We start from the raw sequence: 24,814 nt of genomic DNA on the forward strand, positions 1-24,814 counted from the left end.
GTGTGAAAAGGAACATCCTCTTTCAATCAGCTCCAAGTTCCTTAGGGAATCTCAGACTAACAATAACATGTTAACATCACCACAATCTAGTGCAGTAGATAAAAACTAAGCCTAATTGCAGAAGAAGTATGAACAAATGAAGTACACTCTTGCAGCTTTCAGGGGCTACGAGCAGCAGTCAGGAGTTACTAAATTGATCCTCAAGAAGAGTGTGATCACATCTATAAAAGCAGAAGTGTTGGCAGTTTCCTGTGCTGGAGCATTCAGGTGTGTCTCATCTCTGTTGTTGTCCATTAATCTGGGAAGGACTGTAAATCCTTACCGACTGTAAACTGTAATCTTACAGTTTGGAGTTCATCATTCACCAATGAAAAACATTCAAGTACAACAAGGTAAAACTGAGAAATGCCCACAGACATTGAGAAAACAAAAAGAGATTTGTTTTGTTTGCAAAGATGGACAGATAAAAACCTCTTCAAGTCGTACCTGAACAAACCACAAGACCAGACCAGTGTGACATGGTGGTTGTCCATCTGAGGATGTTTATTTACTCGCTTTAAAGAGCTCGTGATAACCAATGTGTGTGTGGGGCTTCTGTTTTGGTTGTCGTTTGTTTCTTTTAAACTTTTTTGGATTTGCAAAGCCTTAAAATTTAAATAGAGTGCCCATTATTTATCATAACTGTAAATACTAAAATATTTACATGTGACGCTCCTGAAGACGTAAGTTTTTAACACAAGAGCAGCCGTTCAACAGAAGAATAAATGTTTGGAGAGACGAGCGTTGCAGGTCTTCAGGTCAACACAAAAGTAAAGCGACATTAAAAAAAAAAAACATTATACAAATATATGAACTTGTCCGCAGTTAGCAGACCACACATCTTGCACACCATCTGCTTCAGACAAATGTACTTTGAGCATTTCCAGCTTGCTGCAGCGAGACGCTGAGCAGATCTGGCACAGACATCTGTGTGGGTGGCGTCTGCATCAAGGACTGAAATATTCAGAAGTTGTACCTTTGCTGGCTTCTGACATCACATACAAAAGCGTATGAACCCAGACTTCAGGTTTCTCTCCTACAAGTAAAGCAATATTCTGTATAAGACAGTTTCCATCATACTGCTGTAAAAAAGGAGAGAGGGAGAGAGAGAGGGAAAGACCTTTCAAAATGCATGAAACCGTTTTTTTTTTTTAAAACAGTCTTTTAGGGTGTTTCTTTTTTCTATGCAGAAGGAATCAGACAGCAAGAGATCAGGACAAGAAACTAAATTTATCCACTTCAGTGGATAAAAGTGGACTTCTTTTATTTGGATTCCAGTCAACCAGCCTGATGCAGTGAGAGAAAAGCACATTGATGTTTCTCACACGGCTGCCTTGCTCTCAATCTCCACTTCCAATTTCATTGAATTAACTTTTTGTAATAATTTTCCCCTCAGTTGATGCATATGCCCCCACCTTCAAACACACATGAAACTAAATAAAATGACAATTGACAAAGGGTGTACTCAGTACACAACACTATGAAATGTGAAAATGATAAAATCTTTCGCATCAGCTCATCAGACATGGTTTTTTTGCACACAAGAATGGACACTGCTCTGTTTAAGACAGTGTACAACTCTTTAGAGTAGTCAGCCAAGATGTTTATTACAGATGACTTTGTGAAGAGTGTTATAACTGCCTTTACCTTGTACAGCTCAGACAACTCTTAACAGCTCTCCAGTTGTGATCAGGCTCCACGTTAAACACATCCATACAGCTGCACTGCACTCCATATTTTCAATTATTCTGTTGCCTGTGATTAGATTCACTACTTGCTCCAAAACATCACCCTCTCCAACAGTCTCTCCATTCAACACCTCTTCTCAAAATTGATCTATTTATTTTATTGTATTTAAAAAAAATAAAAATATTTAGACCTACTTCTTCTGAATTAACTATGATTTAACAGATATGAGACATCAAATATATGTATTGTGTTCCCTAATTCCACAATCTTTTAAAAATGAGGTGACTTCTTTCTCCAAAAAGTCCAAGATGATGACTAAATGTTAAAAACAAAGATTTAAAACATCACTTAAACTGATGGCTGGTTTAATCTTGAATAGATTCTCGTCTTATAGCCCATAGTTTAACCCAATGAGACATAAAGACATTATTGACTGGTCATTAGTGTATGTTTTGAGGGTGCTTTAGGACCTTTAAAGAGAAAGAAAGGAACTAAAAATGTTTGTCGCATTCTTACTGAAACAAGTCCACAAACATTATTCAGGACCAATGAGATACATTTACATTATACAAAAAAAAAAAAAGTAGTTTATGTTCAGTTTTGATTTCACTTTAATGATGAATCCACTTCTAGAATAGATGTCTGTTATTTCTTTGTCAACAGTGATTTATTCTTCTAAATGTAAATAAATGTACAAATCCAAAAATGGAGCTGATCAAGGACAACATCAGTTGCTTCAACCACTCTCCATCCACCTCCTATACAACCTTACCCGGAAAATATGACGGCTCAAAGACTGTTTTAAACACATACTGATAAGAATAATTTATTGATTCACATTTTACAACCCCAGATGAACTATCCATCCCACTCCAACAATTAAAAAGAACGATTCAAAATGATGCATCACGGAGCCTCCCAATCTCTTCACACCTTCAAGAGATTTCTTTCTCGGCGAGTCTTATAATTATTTTTATTCTGGTCAAATCTGGTCTTATTTGTACTTTTGGTCTCCGTTCACTTGTTGGCAGGAGAACACCCAACCACCAGGTCCCCATCTGTCCCCACTGTTTGAAGAAAAGAAAATGATACGATAGCTGATGATGGGCCCCACTTAGGGTGTAGTAGCAACTTGCTGGCCGACTCATCCTGTTCCAGATCTGGACCACCTGAATGTCCTTCTGCTCTGGAAACGCTATGGTCCTCCGATCAGTGAGCTAAGTCTCCATGGGGGGAGGGAGAAGGGGTCCCACGCTACATAGAGCATATTAATCTCACGCCTTCAAAAGTATCAATCTTGCCATGTCCTCAGTGAAAAGCGTAGAGGAGGAGAAGAATGGTGCAGACACCAATCACAGTGCCAAGGATGAGAGAGTCCCTTCTCTTTCTCAGGTTGATTCGCTGAATGAGATTGTTGATACCTGGGAAACGATCTGAGAGAGTCAAAGTTAAGGAGGTTTACAAATATGAAATCTGATATGTATTGTAACAGCAGCGGTTGACTGTCCTCTAGAAAAACTAACAACAAAGACAGATTTTTCGGTCAAAAAGAAACAATTTGTGGGTATTGATTTCTAGAAAAGCAGCAGTGATTTCAGCCCAATAACTCTTAATTTACCATCCATGGTCTTCGATTTGGTTCTCACACACAACAATGCTCACATGCACCTTAAAGGATATTGGCCAGCGTGTTGACTCTGGTCTGAATGGATTTCAGGAACCCCCTTTGGGAGGTCATGTTCTCCTTGGTTGCCATGGCAATGCTAAAGAATGAGATAGAGAATTGGAGCAGTGATGGTACAGTTTTCACGAACAGTACAAAAGGCTGTTTACTGTTAATCAACATATGATGGGAAATTGAAATTCCAGTAGATACATTCTTAGTTCAGAGAAAAAGATCATCAGCATCATCTGAAGCTCCAGAGAGAAGAAGAGTTATACTTCTGTATGAATATAAACTTGGTGCAAAAAGTAAGGAAATTTGTGTATGGTACATTATTTCTTTGTTGTAACAATGCTTCTTGGTAATAAGTCTTATACCATTGGAAAGCCTGTTTATTTGCCTTTTAAATGGCTCCAAATTTGTAAGGAACATGCATTTGTGGGATGAGCAGCAGTGCTGAGTATGTGGCCAGCACCACCCCAAGATTTGTCTCCTACAGATTTGCAGTCAAGGTTTGGAGGATGATTTGGCCAACGGCTCACAGCCCAGACAACCCATAACAGACTACATGCAGCCGATCTCCAGTGTCATTGGGTGCCAGGAGGCCTGCCATGACTGCACCGTCAGACCCGTTCGTGCTGGTGTCTGCAACACGTGCACTGGAACCTGAACATATAATAATAACTTATACTTATATAGCGCCTTTCAAGGTACCCAAGGTCGCTTTATAAAGGGGGGGGGGGGGGGGGGGGGACAAAACAAAACCAGGGAGGGGACCTTAACTTATTCAGGGAAGGCCACGTAGAAGGTGTATTTTTTTTTTTTTTTTTTTTTCCTTGTCTGCACACATATTAATGATTGATACCATGACGGTAGAAAACAAAAGCATACACACGTGCATTATTACTATATTTAATATATATACGCATACATATGCGTACACATACATAAATGTACACATACAAACCCAGTGATTTTTTTTTTTTTTTTTTTTTGGGGGGGGGGGGGGGGGGGGGGGCGGTGACGACATCCACTGCCAATCCAGGAAGCAGGAACACATGGAAACACGCACTGGAAATCTGCAACAAAAAACCACAAACAAAACACGAAACCGGCACGGAGCCAACCAAAACAACAACAGCAATCGACCTAAATCTTGAGATCTGACCGCAGTCTGAGCTAAGCTACCGCTACCGCACCCCAAAAACTAGAGAGCCAGCATTCAGGTGAACAAGCCAGTGTGTATGTCTGTGTGTGTGTGTGTGTGTGTGTGTATGTATATGATCATGCGTATGTGTGTGTGTGTGTGTGTGTGTGTGTGTATGTATATTTGTGTATATGCATGTGACTAAGTGGCTATATGTGTGTGTGTGTGTGTGTGTGTGTGTGTGTGTGTGTGTGTGTGTGTGTGTGTGTGTGTTGTGTGTAATAAACCAAACAAAGCTCTACCTGAAGTGTATCTATAGTGGGGGAGGGGGGGAGCAACCCCGCCACCCGCGAGACCAGAGGCCGACACGGAAGAGCCCGGAACCCAGGCCACCGGCAACCCCACAGAGGGGAGAAGTAGGAGGGAGGCAACCCACCGCCTGCGAGGCCCCCCCCCCCCCCCCCCGGCAGTGGCCGAGGGGGCCCGCGGGCGGGGCCCCCACGGCGCGGGAAGAAGCAGCCAGGGATCCCGCGGCAGCGGACCGCGACCCAGGCAATCCCCGGCCACCCGGTCCGGGCCGGACACGCGGCCAGGAGGCCCTCACCCTTCAGGCCAACGACCCCCACCCGGCAGGGGGCCAGCCTGCCCGGAGAGACAGAGCCGCCCGTAGAAGGTGTATTTTGAGGTGTGCTTTGAAACTGTGGAGAGTGGGGGAGTGGCGTATTTCAAGGGGGGGAGAGTTCCAGAGGGTGGGGGCAGCCACGCTGAAAGCCCCGTCTCCAAAGGTTTTTAAACGGGTACATCAGACCATCAGACATGACAGCCTGGAGAAAACCATCATGCAGGGCATCACGGCAGGGAAGAGACCCAGAGGTAGACCGGCAAGAACCTGGGAAGTTGACCTTACCAAATGGACGGGAGAGAGCCTAGGGGCAGTTACAAGAATGGCCGAAAATCGGGATCTGTGGAATGCTACCGTCGATGTCACAGCAGCTCAACCAAGAGCCACCTGACCCAGAGAGAGAGAGAGAGACAGGGGATGGAGAGGAGTCTGACATCAGAAGACCTCAGGTTCCTGGATGGAGTGTATTGGTGGAAGAGGTCGGACAAGTATTGGGGGGCCAGTGAATGTAGGGATCTGTAGGTGAGAAGGAGAATTTTGTACCGTATTCGAAACTTAACCGGGAGCCAGTGGAGGTGGATGAGGGTGGGGGTGATGTGCTGCCAGGGCTTGGTGTGAGTGAGAACCCCGGCAGCTGAGTTCTGCACATACTGGAGCCTGTCCAGGGTTTTACTGGGAACCCCGGACAGGACTCCATTGCAATAGTCCAGTCGGGAGGTGATGAACGCATGGATGAGCGTCTCTGCCACGGAGTCAGAGAGGGAGGAGCGGAGACGGGAGATATTCCTGAGGTGATAAAAAGCTGTTTTGGTGATGGATTTGACACGGGACTGGAAAGAAAGGGTCTTGTGTACACAACACGTGCAGAATGCTATACGTTTTTTGGTGGAGGCAGTGTGATGGTGTGGGGCGGCATCTCCATCTCTGGAAAAATGAGGCTCATCATCATTGGAGGAAATTTCAATACAGAGAGATATGGAGATGAGATTCTGCAACCAGGGGCAATCCCATATCTCCATAGTCTGGGAACCAAACTCGATCCTACCAGATGACAACGCTCAACCCCGCAGAGGTGGTTTATCAGAAACTACTTCCAGAATTTGAGTGAAGAGGATGGAATTGCCTGCCAGCAGTCCTGACCTCGATCCCTTTGAAAACCTGTAGGGTGTAGGATTGTCGTGGTCTCAAATACGTGTCACTTTGAGTGGGGAAAAGTGCAGCTGGGAAGGTGGCAGAAAAGGTTTCAGGCTCTAGTGTTTGGCTTCTCCGGCATCCGTTACACATATTAATCAATGGGAGATAGTGAACCATCTCTGAACCCTATACTTTAACATTTGGCATGTGGGAAACCTTCTTTCAATTATTTTATTTATTCTCAAAGACTTTCACACAGACCCTGCACCATATCAACAAACAAGTGTTCGTGTTAAGGTCCCCTTCGGACAATCCCAAACAGAGGTGGCTCAGTGCAACATCAGCGCAAAGCTGCAAACAACAAGCTGGAGTCGTCCAATCATCGGAGTCACAGCAGTCATGTTGGCAAGAGTTCTGCCCTGTTGCCCTTACACTCACCACATTAAAGGCGGGGCTGTACAATTCCAGTCCTCGAGGGGCGGCTGCCTGCATGCTTTACATGTTTCCCTGCCTCAACGATACAAATGACTGTATTAACTGCGTTAATATACATCTGCAGACCTTGATGACAAGCTGATGATCGATTAATTTGAATCAGGTGGGTTCAACTCTCTTGAGGACTGGTATTGTCCAGCTCTGATTTAAGGTTTGTGGGCGTCTTTGTCACTGGCTCAGAAGGTTATCAGTGGTACATCCACTTCATTTCTGCACACAGGACAAAACTACAAAATGAAGATACAGATGACTCCCCTCAGGCTGAAAACGTGTTTTTCCATTGCCACAATCCACCCACCCACCTAACCCCTCGACATTTCTTGAAGGACTGCAAGGCAAACAGCAGTAAGAACTGGCCACAAGGGACAAACAACTCCAACCCCAGAGAGACAGAGTCCCATGGAAGGCAGCTCAAAACTTCAAAACAAATTAAATGAAATCACTGCAGTTGTTTACTGTTTCGCAGCTAATGTTAAAAAAACAGCAGGGTGTGTGGGTGTGTACATGGGTGGGGATGTGTGATCAGGGGTTGGTGAGGTCACGGCCTCTCCTGGGGTTGCTGAAGGGACAGTCGTCAGTCTTGGCCTGGAGCTGTTTTGCATATCATGTTCTCCTCAGTCAGGAGGAAACACTTTTTGCTGAATCCAGCAACCTCTACCAGTCTTGATCTCAGGGTTAACCAGTTTATGAAAGTGAAAACTGAACATGTTGAATGGCTGTAGCAGAAGTACATTAAAATTAAGGCAACTTTCTGTATAAAAGGCACCACTTTTGTTGTGAGGATATAGAAAAGTATTTTGTTCTCATCAGATACTAATTGTGCTGTGGAGAAAAAGAAATCTATGTTTGAGCTGTCAAGGGGGCTACTGAAGGAAGATGGTAACAGCTGACCTGGGGCCTCATGTATGAAGAATTGTGCACTCTCATGTTAAAGAGATGGCAAGGCCTGAATCTGGAAACGCACATACACAGACATTTTCAGATGTATGAATCCTTGCAAACGCTTGTTCCTGAGCACATTTCCTTGATACAACCCAAATAACATGGAATTCAGCGTACCATCTGGATTGCCTTCTCTCATCCCATTTTGCAAAGAGTATAAATCCGTTGCATACTTTATTTTTTTGTCCATATAACAATAGAAAACATAAAATAAGTATCATAAAGAAGAAAAAAAAAAATCACAGAATGTGAAGTTGATGTACTTGTGTGGGAGGGAAAGGCAATAAAAATATATTTTATTTAGTGGTACTTCCGCTAGTGTAAGCAGTAAAATAAATTATACTGAGTGGGAGTGTGTGACCAAGGCTGGCAACACAGATACTATCCAAAAGTGCATTAAATGCAAACATTATTTGAATATTGCCTAGTAACATAATTTAAAACCAGTCAAACTTTTTGTGACGTTACATATTAAACTACATTAGGAATTACTTTAGGGAATCAGCACATCTTCAGCTCTGCTGCTCATCCCACAAATGCATGTTCCTTGCAAATGCGGCACCGTTTAAAAAGGGAAAATAAACAGGCTTTCCGACAGTATAAGATTTATTGCCAAGAAGAATTGTTACAACAAAGAAATAATCTAACTAACACAAATTTCCTTACCTTTTTGTGCTAAGTTATTAAAAACATTTTTATCCATTTATTTTGAGGGGGGATACAAAATCAGCTATTAATGAGAGCTGTAATATGTAACTGTTTGTCAGCTGATATAATCCGGTTAACAATGGCAGCCTGAACTTACATAGTCCTTTCTGCACCTGAAAGTCTGTTAACACACTGGACAATGAACAAACTCACCTTCTGATTTTTGGTCCAATACCTTATTTGTACCTACAAATGCACAACACAGAAGTCATATCCTTACCTTATAGTGTCATCCATCAGACGGTCTGAGCTACAGACAGAGTAGAAGAAGAGGAGAGGAAAAAAAAAAACATTGGTGAGATATTGACACTGGAAAAAATAATTATTACAACAACAACAACAATTAAAGCTGCAAGCAGCGATGAACGGGCCCTCGCACCCTTGTGCACGTTCAGGCGTGCTGCAGTGGAAGCGCTTGTATGACTTGCATGTAGATTCTTCAGGCCTGGACATTTAGTGGATGACAGCACCCACGACTCTATATCAAACCATTCAAAAGTTATAGCAGAAAGTAGGAACTATCAAATATGGACCAATCAGATGAAGGGGGGGTGCGCTTTTTGCCATCTATCATCGCCACGGTAACGCTTTTGACTGAGAAAAGTAATGCGCGTCGTCGCAGGATGGAGACACATTTTGATGTATAACACACCTGGGTGCACGTTACGGTTCGGGCCGTATTAACTGCCGAAGGAATGGCATAAATTGCGCCAAAATTACACGATTAATTCAAAATGGCCGACTTCCTGTTCGGTTTCAGACATGGAACCAAGAGACTTTTCTTTAAGTTGTGACATGATACAGGTGTGTAGAGATTTTCGTGCATGTACGTCAAACCATATTGTGGGGCTTGAGGCACAAAGTTGTCTAGGGGGCGCTGTTGAGCTATTTTGCCATGGCCATTAATGCAAACCTTTAAATATAACATTTTTCGCCAGGCCTGCTTGCAAAATTGGAGGCACGTTTAGGGGGACAAAAAGGCCCTCATTAGATACAATAGGGCCTTCGCACTGTAAGTGCTCGGACCCTAATAATAATAATAATAACTCCAAACATTGTATATGCAGGTCATGCATGTATTTTGTATTTAGAGGATGTCCCATATGTTTTCCTTTGCACTTTGAGTCAAAAGTTATATGGCTGAACTTGTGACTGAACACACTGGCTTCTGTTTCAAATCGACAGTAATCAATAGGAAGCTCAGTGGCTCAGAGGTCTAATCACGCTACCCAACTGCTTGCTGCTGCAAAAACCAACTGCATTCAGCTTAATGTTATTTGCAAAATGGATTTTCTTCCATGTCATTCTTATCTGTTCCCACATTAGGCTAACAAATACATCTGCTATAAGACACCATTAAGTAATTTGATTCCTCCAAACACCAATCGGTAAGATCTGGGCTCTGCGTGTATGTGGTACTTGATCTCCCCAACTGCTGGTGAACTATATTGTAGTTTGAACTTGATAACTTCTTTTTCAAACCTCTCAATAGAGCACTAAACAGTGTTTGGCATGTGTCTGTGATACAACTGCCATGTTTCTCAGACTAAAACTGAATGAGGAATAATTTGGCGTAATGGTCACTGGCCCCGCCTGCCTCTAACACAGTATGAAGGCTGGTGGGCATGTCTGGTACAAATGACTGGGGGAGCCTTTAGATGGAGAAGCAATTACTACAAGTTGATAGCTGGATTGTGCAGTAGGAGCAAGACTAGGGAAACCACAAGCACAGTCACCACAGACATGGTGAAAGCCAAACAGGCTTTCTATATAATGAAAGGCAATATATTATGAGCACTTTGGAGTGGAGGCAAGTCATGATTCGTGTATTTTTTTGTTTGTTTGTTTTTTCCTCAATATTAAAGAGATGAACGGAGAAGAAAAGAAAAGTGTGCTTTATTCCTTCAATTACCAGTCCACAGAGATAATGGGTGACGCTGATTTTAACGTCACACTCTTTCAGTTTAGATATTCAGTGGATTTAACTTTGAGTGGGTTCCTTCCACACCCCACACCCCCCACCACCACTTGCATTTTGCTGCAGTCATTAAATCGCTCATTAGCTTCAAGCTAATTGCCTTTCCCAGTGTGATGAATGAACCCATGGTGGCTACATGCTTCCCTGCTCTCTGCACATTCACAAGTGCTGTGCACAGATTTTATTTAAAAACTATATTAAGACAGTAAATTATATCGGCATTAACACTACTTAAAGCCTGCAAGATGATAATAAAAAAAAAAATGGATGGATGGATGGATGGATGGATGGATACATACACATACACATATTTTGATTAGCTTTCTATTGCCATTTCTTTAAAGAAACTGACAGTGTTAACATGAGCTGCAAGGGTACCAGCAAATTTCTCCACATTTATAGCTCTTATAAGTGGTCGAAGAATCAATGCAAAAGAAAATTAACAGTTTAATCAGCATCCTCCGAGAATGATGATTGCATATTTTTTGCTGGGGTTGCACCTTTTTTTGGTTGCAGCAATTTGATGACAGCCGTCTCTGACAGACACCTACTATAAATAAATGTGCAATCAGATGATATGTAGTCAATTAATGTAAATTCAAAATGTAATAAAATGGGCAGGTAAAACTGGGTATAAGGAAATGTAGTTATTCACTCATAAGCCATGTCAGAACAAGACCAGAGATATTAAAACTGTTCCAATGTGAACTTTTAATGGAGTGGCCCCTCCCTCCCTCTAGTTTATTCATGAAGACTAACCAGAGAGAGATGGAAAAACAGATGTACAAGGATGGAGAAGGAAAGGGAGAAAAAACACAGGAAGACCAGGACCATTAATGGTAGATCTAATGGCAAAAGAGCACTAACAAAGTATTAAGTATTTCTGACACTCTGACTTCAATGTATATGTGTTATAACTATACAGCAAATACTAGAGAGCAGCCCATCTGGGAAATGTATCTATCCATCTTTGTTTGTTTAGATCATGCTCAAAAATTAACAGAGCGCCGGAAACTCAAACTCTACTCACTGCAGCCATCTGTCGACTGATTATCAGGATAGTTTTGGTTAGAAAGTGAATGTTTCCAAAATATCTACCGGTACCTTAAAGCCAAAGTCAGGACAGAAAATTTAAAACCTTGCGCCAGCTGAGATTCTGAAGTTGAAAAGCAGAGGATGGATTCATCGCCAAGTGAACTATTAAATGGCCACCTCTCATTAGCTCTATGATATGATGCAAATCAAAAAAGAAAACACTCTGAAAACAGAACGGATGTAGCAGGTTCACACAAAGGGGACCTCATTACTAATATGTGTCTATGAAACTACTAAAGTGTTTGAACTCAATAGTTTGCTTAATAGTTTAAGCAAAATGTAATTTAAGTTTTAGCCAATATTACACATAGTTAATTCCAGGCAACCTTCACCAGGCATGCATTGTATCCACAGTGTCACTGGCATGAAAAATGATGCAGTTGCACCATTTGAAGGATGCTCCCCATTAATCGCAAGGCCAGCCTGGGTTCAAGGAACCTTAAATGTGTCCTGGGAATTTAAACCATATAAACCTGATAGATGTAGCCACTGTGACATCATTGAGACATCTATTGACAGCCATCGGCATTCAGGCTATCAATCTGAAGGGTGGAGTTTGGTATGTTACAAGTCATCTCGGGTTTCCGAAACCAGACGTGATGTTTGAGGGATAGATCTGAATGAGAAACCAAGCAAAGAACACCCATGGAATAAATTCAGTATAGCCCAAAAGAGTATCCTCTAGTAAATCCTTCTTTTTCTTCAGTACATTTTTTTTGATGTCCAAAGAAATCATCATGCATAATAACAGACTGAGCTTGTGATTGAGGTCCTAAACCAGTATGTAAAAATGCTTACTGAATGAAAACGGACAGACTTCTTTATGTAGTCACAGGAGTTACTCCTTGTTGGCCAGAAGGCAGGTTTAAAGCACTTGTGCACTGATTTCACCTTTCAGCCTCAAGGCTACACCCTTCTTTTACTCTAAACAGTCCTTGCCTGTGAGGTATACGGTGACCACACAAACTGCTGTTTATTAATTGCTTACTAATCAACACAAAATGACTTGTATCATGGCGCTCCAATGAATGTGCTGCATTCATTTCCTCACTCAACATAAAAAGCCAAAAGCTATAAGTGCTTTATATACATAATTATTTCCCCCTTTTTGCTTTAAACTGCAAGTCCTCTTTTTTCCCCTCTATCTACTCCACATTTGTTTTTATTGCACATTGTTTCATATCTCAGCATGTTACCCCTGGATGGAGATCAATAGAGTAATTTCATAACACTAGCAGGAATGTGTAATCATTTTCTCACAAGCACTAGTGTGGGGAGACATCTGAAGAAAACTCGCTTCATAACACTTCCAACAGGGCTGCAGACCGCTATCATTTAAACCGAAACATGACATATTAGTAGCATCTTGTTGAGCAATAAATTGCCACATGTAGTGCCGACTATACGTGGGAAATCAATTGTATTGCATACCAAAAAGTTAAGCTGTTCCCCTTTGTCATTTCATCTGATGAATACGAGAAGTGTCTTCTTGAGTGCATCCCAAATAGAGGAAGCTATACATCTGAATGGGACATCGAAGTTGATTGAATGGAACTGAACAAAATTGCTCGTTGTAAAGTGAAGACGGATGCTTGCAGGTGTAATAAGGTTCACCCTTAATGCGTCATGCTATAAACTTCTTTATATTGAGAAAAAGACATTTACACAAATAGCCTTGCTGTGTCAGAGCAGCCAAAGCCATTTTTGATGGGGTTTTCTTTTAAGATTTTGTTCCACTATAGTGGCTTTTATTGAAAGTAGGTGGACAGGAAATGGGTATAGACAGAGGGGGGAAAGAGTGACAGACCTGGACTCGAACCTGCGCTGCCTGCACGAGGGCAATAGCCTCTGTAAATGGCACCCGCTCAGCCCACTGAGCTATCCAGGGCACATGGATTTGGGTTTTAAATGGCGAAATGAATCTGCCTTTGATACGTTGAAATGAGAATACAAACATAGCCAGCGATTCAGAGAGATTGCTTTGTGTTAGACATGTACAATAATCAAGACTAAGCAATGAGGAAAGCACTTCTGTTGTTTGAGCATGTATGTGTGTCCTGCTGACATTCAATTTTGTTCTCCATGTCGGGTGCATCGCACGTCTCTCCAACACTCACAGATTTCACTGAAACCACATGCTGCTCTCCAGCTCCTCAGACTCAGCCAAATGATAGCAGGATGTCATGATATGACCTTCCCCATTAGAAAAGATTGTAACTTTTTACAGGTTTAAAGTGCAAAGTTATGCAAAAAAAAACAAAACTCTTTATGAAATAATTCTATACAATACAGAGCATTGGGTCAAATATATTTCTGACTAGCAATCTATATTTCCTTTTATCCTGAAATATAAAAGAAACATAATTTCAATGAATCCAAAAAAAACTACACACCAGTTTGAAAGTAAAAGCATCTTGAAATTAAGTTTTAGGCAGTACCAAGACTTCAAAAGTAACCATCAGTGACAGCAATGATTTGCAGAGTAGCTTCAAAGCGCTGGCCACTTCCAGCCAAGACACGCTTCAATTCTGGTGAGAGGCAGCTTTATTCTGCTACGAATGTTTGAGGGCTGAAATACCACAATTACTTAATGAATGCCCTTAAATATATGCTAAATTAACTTAAAACTTTGAGAATGGATTACTAATATGGCAAAGAAAGGTGCTGTGACTTACTTTCTGAGGTGCTCGTGCTCCTTTAGAAACAGCTCTGTTCTTCTGTTGTTGACCCCAGAGCCACTTTTGTATGTTCTGGTTAAAAAAAAAAAAATCAAATTTAATACAGCAAGTATTTAAAACAAGTTTTGAATTTATGAAATGTGGAAAAATATTTGAAAATATCTATAAAAAAAAAAAAAAAAAAAAAAAAAGTTAAATCAAATAAAACACACAAAAAAAAACATAATAGCAATCTTCTACATTTAGTTAATCTAAGTCCAATTGGTGCTTGCAGTTCACATTAAGTCAGTCAGGTATGACGTATACTGTATCTGAACATTTATTCTCGTAGCTTTTTTTTTTTTATCACCACTGTTTTTCAACAACAGGGGGGGTGGTGTGTTGGAGCTTTGCCAGTTCACACAAACTACTTATGAAGAATTTATCTGGACCAAACAAACACTGTTGTGTAGACCAGTTTTTGACAAAAAGCAGTCTCTGTCAGTGCCATTTTACTTGCTCACGGATACAGAAAGGTAATTGTGTGTGTTTTGGTTTAAAAACAGAAATCCTGGTTCAATTGCTCCCATCGTCAGAAATGAAGGGGATAAACGGGATCCTCATTCAGTCCAAATATTTATGGCATCATATACTCTCAGGTTACTAAGAAGCATTTATGAAAGTCTTCTCTACTACTGAGCTTCATGGCAACGAAGCACTCAAATTTAATGGTTGGGCTGTTACACCACTCTCTGAGCAAACACATCACACCCTCTCTCATTTGCCTGATGCAACTCTACGTATCAGCTTTCCTGAATAGCTGACTACAATGCAGTCTCTGCTCATTTAACATAGCCCCACCTTTCTGTTGGACAAGAATGAGTTGAATCACGCAGAGCATCAGTACACACACACAAACCATTAGCATCCTACCCCACCCACTTAACAGCAAGTACGCAATGAATGTGTCTCCCTCATCTCTAATGCACCGTACAAAGCCAAAAAATGAAAAAGAAGAAATATATTTATGCACACAGTCCATCTCACGTTGGTTGCCTGGAGCCCAGTCTGCCCATCCCAGTGTAGGGCTGATGCATTTGTAGGGTTACAACTGCATGTACAAACAGCCGGCTTCATCACTCCAGCGAAGCTTTTTAAAAGGGCACCAATGTAAATCACGGGTGAGCTGTCATTTCTGTTGCTGACATTTAAGAATCACAGCAGGAGCAGGGGGAGACTAACGTCTGAGTTCATCTGTGCTCCTGCTGTTATGAAAGGCACAGTAGAACACAAGACGTGAGTGCATGTGTGTGCACATCTGAGAATATCTTCTTGCTGACAGTCTGCAAGCACACTACAGGATACTGATGAAAAAACATTATTTGAAAAACTCATCTTGCTAGAGATGTGCAGCATTTCCTTTAACCAGAACAGAGTTGCTTGTTTACCATAAACATGTTTCATTATAGAAGGGTTTTATTAATGGACAAAGTCTATACTTCCCTCTAGTGGACAAAACTAGCAAAAGGCTCGACTGAAGCATATTGATGTCAGAGAGTAATAACCTAGTATTACAATAAACTGTTATTTTGTTTTCTTTCCAAACATAGCCTAATCTGTACTACACTGTATTAAATAAATTAATCCCTTACTTATACTGCTGTAATATTACAGTAAGATGTTGCTAAAACTTGCATCTATCCCACAATGCTCATAAGAAAACATTATTGAGACGGTTTGAACAAACTGTCACAGATTTTCTGCGTTCACTTGATAACATCAGTAGAAACAGTATACATGGTCATGTTATGACCTGGTTTTGTCCTTCGTCACTAACTGAAAGGCACTTCAGCACATAAAGAGCCTTCATGCTGTGAAGGAAGTGGCTGTTTAGATCAAATCTTGAGCTTTTAAAGTCCCCAACAGCAGAAATAAACAGGAGAACCTTGTATCCAAAAGACATTGGTTTCTTGTAAAATACGACTGGAATCACAAAATGTACCATAGCATGGTTTAATAGATGATTACCGGTATTTAAACTATACTTTAAAAAAAGGATACTATTTTAAACTTGTAATATATTTACAGGTACAACAATTGTTTGCACTTACACAAACAGAGATTGACACCACCACAACTTCAGCATCACCCAGCCTCCCAAATCTAAGCCTCACAAATCAGTTTGGAAAAGGACAAGTCTAAACAGTCGTTTGGAATTATAGTTATATTATAGTTATTTCACTCTACTCTCTTTGCAGGACAGCTCTCTTCAATCACTCGGGTGTAAAACGTTTTCCTCGCAGCAACAACTCACCAACCAGATCTTAGCGTGAGATGCATATCCATAATGTCATTTAACACCACAATCTGTCCAAACCAAACAGCACCTTTAATTGCAGCTATAATAATGTTATTGCATTGGAGACGTCTTGCCCTTTGCTTTTTTGTGCCACTTTCAGCTGTACACAGGCTTTAAGTACCTTGCACATCATTTTCTCATCTTGTCTGTCTCAAGCATGACATGTCAACTTCCCTGGAAACAAGGAGCTCAAATATTTCCCTCATAATGTACCATTGGGGCACTGGCCATGGTTAGGCTAAATGTTGTGTGAATAACACTGTTAACATAGCTGTTAATAACTGTTTTAGCACGTCATTCAAAGGACATTGCGCCCATCTGTTTTATAACAGTGTGTTTGGCTCCAGTTGCATTAGTATACCAAAAGCATACTCATGTGTCTCAAAACAAGCCTGAAATTTGTGTGAAATTGAGGAAGATTAATATGACAAAGTTGCAGCACGTTTACAAATATCAAGTTTGTTTTCAATTAATAGTGAAGGTTATCATGACTGCATTCCCTTTAGTAAACTGTATTAACGGCAGGTACAGATGTAAAAAAGCTTCTAGGTTTTCAGCAAGGCCTCCACAGAGATTTGCCACCTAGATGGATGGGGTGGGATCAATAGGAATCCTGCAGTATTCACTGTGGGCTCACTGCTGCATCTTACAGATCAATACACAATTGCAAAAAAAAAAAACTCACAAGAGTCATGGTCTGGGGGAGCCTCCAATTCATTTCAATACATCTGCTCACAACTGAGCCAATCTGAGAAGAGGACTACTTTGCAATGCAAGGCTAAAGAGGCTATAAATCTCTCCAAAGGTTTCAATAGCAAACATTTTTCAAGAGGAGGCCAAGTGGAAGTCAAGTATAACCACACCCCTGAGGAATTACATCTAAAAACATCTAAGCTCTTTAAAAAAAAAATGCATGTTCGTTTTTATTCCTCAACATCTACTTTGACCAAAACACAAGTAATACAGTATATCACAAGACAGTATTCCACATGGTGCATCTAAGTAACATTCCATGTAAATGAAAGTGAGAAACTGATGGATTTTATCTCTTGTTTATCCACCGATAAACCCACCGATCACGGTTTTAATCATCAGAAGGTAAGAGGTTCTCATTACAACTGGTACATCAGGTGCAAATGAATGAACGGGTACTCACTCAATGTCTTTCCTGACAGATCCTAAAAGGTCTTCCCTTTCTCGGATGGCCAAAAAGTTGCCTTTGGTTTTGTGGAATTCGTGCGTGTAATCCTAAAAAAGAAAAAAGTGGACAAAATGGAAAAGCTGTAAGCATTTACGTGCCTTCATTCATTCACAGGCTTCATTGAAATTACAGAAAAAATGTTTAGTGATGAAAAATTTGTAAGCAAATAGGAGGCAGACCTGCAGAATGTCTCTGTGTCTCTGGAGGGTGTGCATGAGTGCAGCATTGAGTGAAGCTGTACCCGGTGTGTTCGTGTACTCCGCCATCTTATCATTCACAGCAGTCAGCTGAGAGAGATGTGATGAGAAGGAGGCTCAGTTGGAAGAGTCCAGGAAAACAAGAAGATTGTACAAACACAGTAAAAAAACAAAAAAGCAACGCACTTTATAAGGTACGCCCTATAAAAAGGGCGGTGAGTGTACATCTGTGATCAACATTGGAAACTATTAATATTACAATTATGCTGAAGCTTTTGACTTGAGGAAAGGGTCTTATGTCTTTGTCATTAGAAATTACAAATACACTGAAAAATCCTCAGTCTGGATTTTTGGGTATCACAAATTGGGGGGGGGTCATCCATTTTCGGTGTTGAACTGCAAGCCATGGAGAGAAGAAATCTGTGCCATCTTCTGATTCATCAATGGCATAAATCCAGGGATTTACTTTTACTTTTCTTTCCCCATCTCACTCACCTTTCACGGGCCACTAGCTAAAGAGAATTTACTTACTTTGCCCAGCAGCTGTTCAATCTCCACTGACATGGTGTCAAACATCCTGTCCTGGGTAGAGTTATTTAGTAGCGGAGTGGTGTCCGAACTGGACATGGAGAAAGCACAAATGGACAACAATTAGTAAGCAAAGCTAAAGCTGCCTTCATCATTTAGATCAGTTATTATCACTAATAAAATACACTGACAGAGCCAAATGTTTAAATGTGATATCAAAAATGAATTTCCCTTTGGGGATTAACAAACTATTTTGAACTGAATCAAAAGATTGTAGTTCGTCTGAAGAATCTTCTCTACATGGATACAAATTTTAATAGATCCTTAAAATAGCATGGGTCAAGATAAAATATTTAACAACATCATTCACAGCTGACTTGCTTTAAAGGCTGCCATCTATTGTGCATCTACACTTTCTTTTTAAACCTTACAGGGTTAATATTAGCTTGAATTTCAATAGTAGCTTTTGGTGTCTTAGGTATGGACTAGTCATTTATTTCTATTGAACACCCTCTGTGGACCACATCATTCGATGCATTTTGTATCAAGTTTTTAAGTGAATCATTTTGAATGTACTGGATCTTTAAAGTTTAGAATGAATGGCTGAGCAGGTAAAAGGCTCTGAGGAATGCAATAAAATCTTCACACAGCCTTTTATATGTTTGAATTTGGTTGGATTTAATGTGTTGTTCATGAACACTTCCTTCCTGATGCCAGTCTTTTTCATGCTAGAAAGCAAATATCCAGACCTTTTGATGACTGCGTTGAATCTAACTGCAGAGAAATGTATACATTTTTGTTTTCTAGAATGGGTCAGACACATCTTCTTTAACTGATTTTGAACAAATAAAAGAAGCAACAATTGGTGTTGGAAATAGAAGTTCAGGGAAGATGACGTGCAGCTGGACGCTTGGGCCTTCGTACTAGGGGTTGCAACGGATCAAAAACTCACAGATCGATTGTTTCTCAGATCGAGTCACGGATCAGTCATAAAAAAAAAGAAACACTAGTTTTGTCTTTTCATTTTTTAACACTTAAATAATGGCATTGAAGTATATAAAATCAACTTAAAGTGCACAAGGCATATTATCTTCTTTTTAAAATAATTAATGAAAAATTCAATTCAATTCAAATTTATATAGCGTCTAATACAACAAAAGTTGTCTCTAGACACTTTCCAGAGACCCAGAACATGACCCCCGAGCAGTTATTACGTAAACAATGGCAGGTAAAAACTCCCCTAGTGGGAGAAAAACCTTAACCCCCGCCTGCCCGGGCCGTTACCCTGCCCCTCTCCCTCCCAAAACAACTTAAAAGGAGCATGAGGCAGGATTGAGGCAGGATTTATGAAAAAAATTCGTATACGTTTTAAGTTTTCTAGTAATAATGTCAGATGAAGCGTTCCAAACCAAAAAGAATGAGCCCTCTAGCGTATTTCTCCGTTGCCTTGAACAGGCTGTGTGCTGCAAAATATGCTGCAATTCCGGTGATGTTGCTTCAAACGCGTGGCCATGCTTGACGTGTTTCCACTGTCATATGGACTTTCCTGTGCCACAGTGCCTACACACGGTCACGGTTTCATCCACTAACCTCTTTCCTTCATCATTACATCTGACAGGGAAGCCAAGATGCGACGTGGGGCGTTCAAGCCCCTCTGTTCCTCCACTATTCATGACCACTCTGTGTGTGGACTGAACATGCACATGTTTTTTTGTTTTTTTTTACATAAATCAATCTGTGGATCACGTTTGTGCCGAACCGAAGATATTGATCCGAACTGATCACAGATCAATGATGATACGTTGCACCACTATATAGTACCCATAAAAACGTTAACACAATCACTCAAACAAGAGGGTCTTCAGGATTTATTTTTGGCCGTTTCATGTCAGCAAGTAAGATATCATACTCCATATGATGAGTCATGTGTAATGTATGCAATATCTGAACATATTTCAATCTCCTTTTATCAACTTATTTCTTAAAATAGGCAAAAACAAACACAAAAAGTAAAAATAACTCAAATGAGAGGGACGTAAATGACCTATTTTCATAATAAATGAATCTGCCAGTTAGTTTCCAGGTTTAAAAGAAACAGTTGAAAGGAAAAGAAGTTGAATTTTTCTGTAGAAATAAATGTCAGAACTGAAGATAGTTTGTTAAAATTCCTTGTCTTATTAAACTGTTGACAAACAAATGCAGCTCACCTATACAGCTCAGAGCTTGAAATTAGAAAATGTTTGGTATATCCGCTTGCAAAAGGTAAAACTATGTTTTACAATCATCATCGAAGAATTTGCAAATGCTATAACCAATCTGGCCTGGCTGCCAGTATGTTGGAGTAGGTAGTTAAGTGTGTAGTGAAGCTACCTTTAACAGCCTACATCTATGGTGTGTATCACACCAAATCTGTATGAATGCAGCTGTATCAAGACTTTTGCCAAATCCAGTCGTTTACTTTTCAGCTGAAACAAGACTTGATCTTACGTGTCTCCTCGACGCCCATCCCTGGAGCTGCTGTAGCTGGTGCACAGTTTACTGAAGGAGACCAGCTTCAGGTCAAGCTCATTCTCCAGCTGTCTTGCCTGCTTTCGCAGATCTGAAACACAGACACATGCACAGGGTCAAAATAGATCAACAAAGTGGTCCCAGGCGGGTGTGGGTGTGTGTATATTATATAAACTTAGCACACAAAGTAAGGATATTTGTGTTAGATAGATTCTTTATTTGTTGTAACAATACTTTTGGCAATAAATCTGATACTATTGGTGCCACACTTGTAAGGAAGATGCTTTTGTGTGGATGAGCAGCAGAGCTGAGTATGTGGGTTGCGTCCATGAAAAATTTTCCAAATTTTCTCTGCCAATGCCAAACAACTTATTCTCCTGTTGCAAAACATAGACTGTTTTGAGCTTCTGGTGCCCCCCAGTCCACTCCACCCTGTTAGCACTTAGGTACCGTAGGCTGTCTTCTAAAGACTTGCGGGGATGATATGACTGCCATTCACCATCCAGCCTGTTTGTACTGTTGTAGACAACACGTGCCCTGGAACCTGATCATGTGGAGGAATGTTATGTTCAGCAATGAGTCCAGATTCTGCCTACAGCAGTTGGCAGAATCGTAGGGTCAAAGTGTGGAGAAGACGCAGCAAATGCTAATCTGATTTCTGCCCCGATAGAGTAACATCTCTTGGTGGAGGCAGTGAGATGCTGTGGAACGATATCTCCCTCACTGGAAAAAAAATCGAGGCTCGTCATCATTGGATGAAATATCAATGCAAAGAGATATCAAGATGAGATTCTGCAACCGGTGGCAATCCCATATCTCCACAGTCTGGGACCAAACTCTATCGTCCCAGATGACACCGCTTTATCAGAGACTACCTCCAGAATTTGGAATTGAAAGGATGGAATGGCCTGCAAACAGTCCTGACCTCAACCCCATTTATCACTTGTGGGATCAGCTTGGGCGTTTATGCCAAAGTGACCAACACAACCACATTGGCTGACTTGTGAGGGATGCTGGTTGAAGAATGGGATGTCACTAGGGCTGCAACGATTTGTCGACGTTGTCGACAAAAATCGATAATCAAAATTGTCGACAATGAATTCCATCGTCGACAATTGTCGCCAGACGTGTTTTTCCAATGGAGAAAGGACGTCGGACAGTTGAATGAAACGGACTCGCCTTGGTAAGATATTAAGCCTATTTTGGCTTTAAAAGAGAGCTTTAACGTTATGCCTGGCTGTGCCTGACAAAATTATTTTAAATTAAATGCACGCAGACCGAAAAAGAGCCACCATGGACCCCTTTCTGCAAAAGAAGCAGACGTGTTCCTGTAACAGGCGACTGCCCTCACTGATCAATAACTGATCAATATTGCAGCTGATCTGTGATATGAAGCTCTCCATGGTTGATGGTGACGGGTTTCAACAAATGATACACCAGTTCAACCCAGAGAACGTCCTGCCATCCAGAACCCATTTTACCATCTTGATGAAGAAAAAAGTACGAGACGTGTTATTTTATTTATTTTTTATAATTTATTTTTTATATAAAACACAATTGCCTGTCCTTAAAAAATAATGGACAGAGGTTTATTTATTCATGATTTATGTCTATACTGACTGATCACTGTGCCTGTCCTTGGTTTTAGATAGGACATTTTATTTACTTCTTGTACGAACAGCAGCAAAGTTGAATAAAATATCTATTTTTCATTGGCGTACCCATCTTTCTCGTGTTTATTATCATTTGCCACATAATTAAAGCAACCTCATACTAAATTTAAGAAAAAATTACGAATTATCCGATTAGTCGACTAATCGTTTAATATTCGGTAACTAGTCGACTATTAAAATAGTCGTTAGTTGCAGCCCTAGATGCCACCCCACAGCAGCGTGTGACCAGCATGAGGAGGAGGTGCCAAGCTGCCGTCAGTGTGCATAGTTCTTCCAAACACTACTGAGATTCCTATTATTCAAACAGATAAATTGTTAAATTGCCAATATGTGTTGTTTCTTCTTAATTCAAATCAACCAATCCACCAAAGAGAGAAGAGTTGGCATATTTGTAATGCTCGAAACCCACACACTCAGCTCTGCTGCTCATCTTCACAAATGCGTGTTCCTGACAAATGTGGCACCATTTAAAAAAGGAAATAAACAGGCTTTCCAATGGTATCAGATTTATTGCCAAGAAGCATTGTTACAACGAAGAAATAATCTCTTGCGTAGGTCATTTGTGCAATAATGTGGACATCTGAGCAAGTTCAGTCGGGCTCTGCAATAGTTTTTTCTTCTACTCAGGGGTATTATGTAATAGGTTTTCTGGGAACTGGGAGTGGTAATGGATGTGCGTTAACTGTAGTATGGTTTGATTGTATATGTGGGTTATGTTTCTATGTTTATTGGAGTGTGATTGTCGCCTGTGCCTCTCGTGTCCAAGACAAATTTCTCCTAAGGGAGACAATAAAGATTCATCGTATCTTATCTTAATCTACCAAACACAAATTTCCTTACTTTTTGTGCTAAATTTAAAAGTGATATACAAACTAGTAGTAGTAGTTTAATGACAAACTATGAATTACCTAACACTAGGTCGTTGTTTTCTACCTAACATGTGTATGTTTACACGTTAGTCACGCGTTGTATTGGTTTTTGATGCTCCGGCTCATATCAAGACACTAATAACCAGTACTGGAGTTGAGGGGGGATGAGGGGGGATGGCATCCCTCCTGAAATAAAAACGGTCCAAATCATCCCCCCTTTCCACCCCTTATGTCATTTCATCAATGAATGTGGTTTTACTGCTATTTCAACATTTAGAGTCATCACCAGAAAAATAACACCAGAAAAATAACTTATTTGACAATTTTCACCTGTTTCAAGTAAATTTTCACTTGAAATAAGTAGAAATATCTGCCAGTGGGACAAGATTTATCTTCTCATTACAAGCAAAAAAATATTTTTCCACTGGCAGATTTTTCTACTTATTTCAAGTGAAAATCTACTTGAAACAGGTGAAAATTGTTGTTTTTTCCAGTGATGAGTCTTGTTTTAAGTGTAATGAGATTTTTTTTTTACTAAAATGAGACATTTTAACTAGAAATAAGACCAAATTTCTTGTTAAGATTTTGTGTTTTTGCAGTGATCCATTTTACTTATCCTGTGAAGGACAGAGACATATTGATAAGTTCAGAAAAGTGTTTTTTATTGTTGTGTTTTGATGTATTTGATGTAAGCCCAGTGGATATTTAAAGCTTACGGAAGGCTGCATTTATCTGCTGCTATATCATTCCTGCAGGTGTTTTGGTCAGTGCTATTATTTGTAATATATTATTTGTAATCAGCACAAATTATCTGTCCCCATATGATAAAATCCACCATCCCCCCTGATTGTTTTTCACAACTCGAGTACTGCTAACAACAATAAGTGGAAATGCGTCTGCACTGACATCCAATGAGCTATGAAGCAAGTACAATTTTGACACGACAAGGTTTTAAGGTGTTTAAAGTAGCGACACAGATTGAACATTAAGTTCAGCTGTGAGGGGGTGTCGGCTAGCTGCTGGGAGCTAACCTCCTGAAACCACACGTTTTTAAATCGATTCAACCGCGAAGTATAACTGTACAGTACGAGTGGGAGTAACGCTACCAGAGGATGCTATAGTCTACAATTTAATGTAAATGGGATAGAAATGTTGGACCCTCACCCTCCCAGTAGTTGCTGCTTCCTATGCCCGCCATCTTTGTTGTTCTGCGACGTCATCAACCTGAGGAGCCGGTCACGTGGTCAGCAGAAGAAGAGGCGCAGGACTTTTAACGCCCTCAGTCAGGACTGTCAGGAACAGCAGCAGCT

The 24,814-nt window shown here is 40.6% G+C and overlaps 1 protein-coding gene across 1 annotated transcript; it reads right to left on the reverse strand.

The window, feature by feature from the left end:
• Positions 1-1,183: 1,183 nt before the first annotated feature.
• On the reverse strand, positions 1,184-24,738 carry gosr1 (golgi SNAP receptor complex member 1). The gene is made up of 9 exons (XM_061719287.1): positions 24,669-24,738; positions 20,942-21,053; positions 18,458-18,545; positions 17,909-18,016; positions 17,685-17,776; positions 14,188-14,262; positions 8,660-8,689; positions 3,407-3,491; positions 1,184-3,159 (listed from the first exon to the last, which is right to left on the reverse strand). The coding sequence occupies exons 1-9, from the start codon at positions 24,700-24,702 to the stop codon at positions 3,037-3,039; spliced, it is 747 nt and encodes a 248-aa protein (XP_061575271.1). The 5' UTR covers positions 24,703-24,738; the 3' UTR covers positions 1,184-3,036.
• Positions 24,739-24,814: the final 76 nt, after the last annotated feature.

The sequence above is a fragment of the Cololabis saira genome, chromosome 4, assembly GCF_033807715.1.
Source record: "Cololabis saira isolate AMF1-May2022 chromosome 4, fColSai1.1, whole genome shotgun sequence".
Classification (NCBI taxonomy): domain Eukaryota; kingdom Metazoa; phylum Chordata; class Actinopteri; order Beloniformes; family Belonidae; genus Cololabis; species Cololabis saira.

What these genes read in the sequence shown, in the direction of transcription:
- gosr1 (XM_061719287.1), bottom strand. Translation starts at nt 24,702, where the DNA reads ATGGCGGGCATAGGAAGCAGCAACTACTGGGAGG. An exon ending in CTGATGGATGACACTATAAG is followed by an intron (nt 3,492 to 8,659) that starts GTAAGGATATGA and finishes CTCATTCTTTAG; the next exon opens with CATTGCCATGGCAACCAAGG. An exon ending in GAGTCAACACGCTGGCCAAT is followed by an intron (nt 3,160 to 3,406) that starts ATCCTTTAAGGT and finishes ACTCTCTCAGAT; the next exon opens with CGTTTCCCAGGTATCAACAA.